The sequence below is a fragment of the Cajanus cajan genome, chromosome 2 (genome assembly GCF_000230855.2).
Source record: "Cajanus cajan strain Asha chromosome 2, NIPB_CcT2T_4, whole genome shotgun sequence".
NCBI lineage: Eukaryota > Viridiplantae > Streptophyta > Magnoliopsida > Fabales > Fabaceae > Cajanus > Cajanus cajan.
Window position 1 is genome coordinate 4,966,357 of NC_138518.1, and position 6,606 is coordinate 4,972,962.

Below are 6,606 nucleotides of genomic sequence, written 5' to 3' on the forward strand. Positions count from 1 at the left end.
TAAGACATTTATGTAACGTCCCTTAAATTCAATGTCTCAATAATTGTACTCTATGACACTTCATAGATGACATTACACTTAACTCTTTGTTAATTAGGTTTTGTGATCTTCATAAGAGTTGTATCCTTGAATGTTATATTTTCAATGACATTAGAATCACTTAAAAAAATGTTTAGAACTTAAGTTATGATCAAATTAGTGAGCGGTGGTTAAGCTGTCAGATTTAGGCTATAATTATGCAATTTTATAATTTTTAAGTATAATAGATGATAAAATCAACTCTTTATGTCAACATTAAAATTGTAGATAATTGTCTTAAATTTCTATTAAAATTAAGATCAACTTGATATCATAAATATAATTTTAGATATTGTGTTTGAACCACATGACGTCATAGAAGATTAATTTACAAAAAGACAGTTTACGAGTGGTGATGATGATTGTTTTACCCCTTTAAATATTTAGTCTTGGGAATGATGAGACACCTATATCAATATTTAAGAAAGAGAAATTATGAGAAAGAACAATTACCAATAAGTTATGATGTGATTTTAAGGTAATATGAAGGAGGATTGATATGTAGATTTTGAGGTACTTTAATGATGGTCAGCTTAGCAATGTGTGATAAGATTTCTCTTATCCAATACGATTCAATAGAAATGCTAGTTGATATAACTAAGGAAAACTATAAGCTACTGAATAATTTCTTCTTCCTTTCATAAAAGACCAAAGGTCCCTTAAATACAAATATGATATTAAAAGCAAAAGGATAAAATAGACTAAATTATTCTGACGGTTAAAAGAAGAAAACTTAAACATACGAAGCAGCAAAACAAGGATTTCAAACGACTATATTAGGAACCAAGCTAACAAATGGGCTGCCAGCAATTATATATATATATATACTTTTAAATATAATTTTTAAGCCAATTGGGTCGTTTCCTTTAACGTTTGGGCCTAGATGTATTGAACTCCTCATCTGGGCCTTGTTCCTTTGGGTTGCACGTATCAATACGCGCCCCATCAGAATTGGCTTTGTCCTCAAAGCCGTTGGAAGTATCTAGAGTAGTTTCGAGGTGAGTGGACGTGGCATTTAATGAATTGGTTGGAATTGTGCTTGTAGAGAACAATGGTGATTTAATTGGAGAAGGTGAGGCACAGATCAAGGAATTATCAACGGTGGAATTTAAATGGGAGGATCCAGCTGGAACGTCATTTATGAAGGTAGATGTGGTGGCAGTATTAAGTGAAGAAGGAAGTGAAGTGTTGGGAACTGAAAGGGATGGTTTAGAAGTATCTTCCTTAGGACCAGAAAATAAGACGGAAGAGACGGTGTTGCTTGTGGAGGAGCACCGATGAAGCGTCGCAGCAAGGAAACATGAAAGACATTATGGATGCGCGACGAAGATGGAAGAGCAAGCTCATACGTAACTTCACCAATACGACGGACAATTTGAAATGGTCCATAGAACTTGGGGGCTAACTTTTGCAAACGGCAGAGAGTAATTGAGTGTTGTCGGTAAGGATGTAAACGCAGCCAAACCCATTCATTCGGTAAAAAGGTGATGTTGGTTCGCTTCTTATTAGCTTGAGTTTGCATGATTTGACGGGACCGATGAAGATTCTTTTTTAACTGAGTAAGGATGCTTTATTTTTGAAGGAGAGTAGACCCGATCATAGGAAGATGAGTGTGTTGTTGATGATAATGGAGTATGGAAGGTGGATCGTGACCGTATAAAGCTTTAAAAGGGCTCATTTTTATGGATGAATGCCAAGATGTGTTGTACCACCATTCGGCTAGGTGAAGATGGTTGAACCAGTGGTTGGGATGGTCTCCGACAAAGCAACGCAGGTAGGATTGAAGACAGCGGTTAACGACCTCAGTCTGGCCGTCCGTTTCTAGATGGTAAGCGGTAGAAAATTTCAAGGTGGTACCTTGGACCCTAAAAATCTCTCGCTAGATATTGCTAAGAAAAATGGGATCGCGGTCAGATACAATACTTTTAGGGACACCATGTAAGCGAACTATTTCCACCTCAAAGCGTTGGGCGAGGTTGGCAGCAGTGAAACAAGAAGGCAAAGCAATGAAGCGACTGTATTTAGTGAGACGATCCACAATGACCCATATGACTGTGTGACGAGCAGAGGAGGGTAGGTGAGTAACAAAATCCATACTTATGTCTTCCCAAGCTTGATGTGAAACTGGTAGTGGTTGTAGGAGACCTTGTTTAGCTAACAAGGGTGATTTATGTTGTTGACAGGTTTTACATGCGGAAATAAAGGCTTGAACATGCTTGCGAAGATGAGGCCAAGAGAAGGAGGCCGAAATTCGGGTGAGCGTGGGTTTGACACCGAAATGACCAGCAAGGGGTGTAGAATGGAACTCATGAAGAAGGTTGGAGCGCATGGACTGGAAGTCAGGTACAAAGATCTTTCCTTGATAATACAAAAGGCCTTGTTGAATAGTAAATAGATGATTTGATGATGCAATTTTTTCCTTGATAAGTTCGGAGCCTGCATTGCTGGTGTAGAAAGTTCGGAGATCCTAAAAAATGCAAGGAACAGTTGTGGAGAAGGCATGAAGAATAGCACTTGGAAGGTTATCTTGGTGACAACATGATAAAGCATCCGCCACAAGGTTCTCCTTACCAGGTTTGTAGGTAATATCAAAATTAAAGCCTTGAAGTTTAGTAGCCCAACGTTGTTGTTCAGGCGTGTGATACGCTTGAGTCAAAAAATATTTAAGGCTTTTTTGATCTGTGAAAATCTTGAAATGTCGGCCAATAAGATATTGTCTCCATTTTTTTACAGATTCAGTCACTGCGTGCATCTCTCGAACATAAACTGATTCTTGTTGCATCTTAGAACAAAGTTTCTTACTAAAGAATGCAATGGGAAGTTGATCTTGGGAGAGCACAGTGCCTACTACCACGGAAGAAGCATCCGTAGTGATGTCAAAATCTTTTGTAAAATCTGGGAGGTGCAAGACAGGAGTCTTAGTGATGACATCCTTCAATGTTGAAAATGCTTGTTCGGCCTGTAAATTCCAAAACAAAAGAAGTAAGTTTTAATAAATCCGTGAGAGGCGCTGCGAGGGATGCATAATGTCGTATAAAACGACGATAAAAACCCGTTAATACCAAAAAAAACCCTGAGTGTGGTGAGAGATGTAGGAGTGGGCCAATGTGCTATGGTAGATAACTTCTCAAGATCAGGTTCAACGCCTGTAGCAGATAAAACATGACCCAAAAATTGAATTGTGGGAACAGAAAACACGCATTTAGCCGCTTTAGCATAAAACTTGTTATCCTGTAATAATTGGAAAACAATTTGTAAATGATGTAAATGATCACGAACACAAGAACTAAAAACCAAGATATCATCAAAGAAAACTAGAACAAAACGCCTTAAATATGGTCGCAATAGGTCATTCATGGCATTTTGAAATGTTGAAGGTGCATTAGTAAGCCCAAAAGGCATTATTAAGAACTCATAATGACCATCCCAAGTGCGAAAAGCTGTGTGTATGTCAACGGGATGAACACGAATTTGATGATAGCTAGAGCGTAGGTCAATCTTAGAAAGATAGTGACTCCTCCTAGTTCTTCTAAAAGTTCATCAATGGTTGGGATAGGAAAGCGATCTTTGATAATGATAGCATTTAGAGCTTTATAGTCAGCGCAAAATCGCCACGTTCCATCTTTTTTTTGAACTAATAGAACAGGTGAGGAAAAAGGACTTGTGTTGGGACGTATTAGACCGGTTTGAAGTAATTCATTGATGATGAGAGTCATGACATCTTTATGAGCATGTGGGTATCGGTACGGTTTAGCATTGACAGGATTAGAGTTGGGAAAAAGATTAATATGATGGTCATGTAAACGAGGGGGTGCTAAGCAAGTGGGTTTGGCAAATATGGAATTGAATTGGTGGAGAAGGGTTTGTATCTGTGGGTCAGGGTGAGATAAAATTTGTTGACTTGGTTCTGGGGGTGGTTGGGAAATAGGATGGAAGGATAAAAGATGTAAAGAATCAATAGCATCCATGTGAAAAAGGTGGCAAAGTTGTTGACAAGAAGTGTTATGAAGGTTAGGCGGTTCACCAGTGAGAGTAATTGATGATTGTTGGTGGGTGAATGTCATGCATGGAATTGAAAAATCAGAGACAATGGGCCCCAAGGTGCGTAACCATTCGATGCCCAATACGATATCAGCCCCTTGTATAGGGAGCAAATAAACTGGAACCTGGAATGTATGTTTTTGGATTGTGATAGGCACATTAGAGCATAAACCGGAGTAGAAAATATGAGCACCATTACCCACCATAACTGGGAAAGTTGGGGTAGGAGTAATTGAGAGTTGGTGTTGATGGGCAATCCTGGGTTGCATGATGTTATGGGAACTACCAGTGTCGATGAGAATAGTGACACCAAGCCCATCAATAGAGCCTTTAAATCGCAATGTCTGAGGGAAAGGTTGACCAGTTAGTGCTTGTGGTGAAAGTTGTAAATGTATTGGAAGTGGTTGATTTTCAATAAGCATAGTGTTGATATCCTCACAAGGAGTTGATGGTTGGTCGACAATATGGGATTCCTCCTCTACGAGAAGTAAGAGAAATTGTGTTTGGGTGCATTTATGACCTGGGTAAAATTTTTTGTCACAGTTGAAACAAAGACCCTTACTACGACGATCTTGCATTTGGGCATTGGACAATTTTTTTATGGGGAAAGAGGGTGTGGGTGTTGTGTGAGATGATGAAGAAGGATGCGGCACGGAAGAAGGGATATCGGTGTTTGGCGGAGGGGAAAATCGAGAAGAAACTTTGGGTTTAGAATCTCGTAACTTGTCTTCCACAAGATGAGCAAGACCCATTGTTTGGTGAACTATAACGGGTCGTAAGATCGCTAATTCACGTTGGATAGCTGGGGTAAGACCAGAAATAAAACAATTACACAATGTAACTGGCGATAGACCAAAAACGCGGTTGGATAATTTCTCAAAACGTTGTTGAAATTCTGCAACAGGAGAAGTTTGTTTGAGTTTGAGAAGTTCTGCTTCATGATTTTGATAAGCAAATGGTCCAAAGCGAGCCTCTATTTCTTGGATAAAAGATTCCCAATCGTGAAGTTGTTGATTTTGATGCATCCATTTGAACCATGATAAGGCTTCACCTTTCATATAGAAATACACCATATGGATACATTGCTCATGAGGTATTTGATAAAAAGAAAAAAATTGGTCGGCTTGAAAAATCCAGTCTAATGGTTCAGAACCATCAAAGGGTAACAACTGTATTTTGGGCGGTCGGATAGTGGCAAGAGGCAGAAAAGGTGGCGGTGGTGGTGGTAAGGAAGGTGAATAGAATTGAACATTTGAATGTGGAGGAGGAGTTTGATAATGAATAGAGCCATCAGGTGCAACGTTGTATGCGAGTGGTGGAGGAGGAAAAGGACAGGAGGTAAGCAGTGGAGTATGGTTAAAGGAAAGGTTTGTATTTGGGGGTGTGTCCGGAAAACGAGGAGCTGGAGATGGAATAATATGAACTTTTTCTAATAAACCATGAATAGCTCCTGTAAGCGCCTCATAACGATTCTCCAGGGACATTTGGAGTTGTTCATGTTGTGAATCTTGCTGAAGTTGAAAAGCTGAGAGCTTTTCATTTAAGGCATGGAGAGCTTCTTCCATGTCCTTAGTGGATTTAGGAGGTATGAGAAAAATTGAAAGCACCAATGATAAGATTTCTCTTATACAATACGATTCAATAGAAATGCTAGTTGATATAACTAAGGAAAACTATAAGCTACTGAATAATTTCTTCTTCCTTTCATAAAAGACCAAAGGTCCCTTAAATACAAATATGATATTAAAAGCAAAAGGATAAAATAGACTAAATTATTCTAACGGTTAAAAGAAGAAAACTTAAACATACGAAGCAACAAAACAAGGATTTCAAACGGCTATATTAGGAACCAAGCTAACAAATGGGCTTCCAGCAACTATATATATATATATATATATATATATATATTTTTAAATATAATTTTTATGCCAATTGGGTCGTTTCCTTTCACGTTTGGGCCTAGATGTATTGAACTCCTCATCTGGGCCTTGTTCCTTTGGGTTGCATGTATCAATGTGTCTCTTGTGTCATTAATAACGGTACAAGAGTGTTTAGGTTAATGATTGATAGTGGCAACAAATGATCTTATAATGAATCTATTTGAGGTTTTACTAGATGATGCTGTTGTCATTGTTGTGTTTGAACTGCAAACATGCAACTCTTATGGGATAAAACGTGTTGTGCTTATGTGTGGACCATGTGGTAGGCATGTGATGTGAAGTTTAAGCCAATGCTCAATAGGGATAAGTTTGGGCGTGATTATCTTGAAGCGATAGTGTTATGATGACTTGACTTAACATGTTCTCGTATGTTACTCTATGCATGCTTTTGGACAAGGATAAAGTGTTTTATTGGTGCCACATGCATATAATTTAGTGAAGTCTATGTTTATTGCATATGTGTCAATCTTGAGCATTGTAACTATGTTGGTATTCCTTGTTACCTTTGTTGCCTTGTCTTGAAAAGATTTATGAACGATCTATACAA

The 6,606-nt window shown here is 38.4% G+C and overlaps 1 protein-coding gene across 1 annotated transcript; it reads right to left on the minus strand.

The window, feature by feature from the left end:
- Positions 1–1,957: 1,957 nt before the first annotated feature.
- On the minus strand, positions 1,958–5,684 carry LOC145954644 (uncharacterized). The gene is made up of 4 exons (XM_083069328.1): positions 3,501–5,684; positions 3,151–3,309; positions 2,810–3,037; positions 1,958–2,545 (listed from the first exon to the last, which is right to left on the minus strand). The coding sequence occupies exons 1-4, from the start codon at positions 5,682–5,684 to the stop codon at positions 1,958–1,960; spliced, it is 3,159 nt and encodes a 1,052-aa protein (XP_082925454.1).
- Positions 5,685–6,606: the final 922 nt, after the last annotated feature.

What these genes read in the sequence shown, in the direction of transcription:
- LOC145954644 (XM_083069328.1), bottom strand. Translation starts at nt 5,684, where the DNA reads ATGGAAGAAGCTCTCCATGCCTTAAATGAAAAGCTCTCAGCTTTTCAA. An exon ending in CATCTCTCACCACACTCAGG is followed by an intron (nt 3,038 to 3,150) that starts GTTTTTTTTGGT and finishes TGGAATTTACAG; the next exon opens with GCCGAACAAGCATTTTCAAC. An exon ending in TGCACGCAGTGACTGAATCT is followed by an intron (nt 2,546 to 2,809) that starts GTAAAAAAATGG and finishes TGCATTTTTTAG; the next exon opens with GATCTCCGAACTTTCTACAC.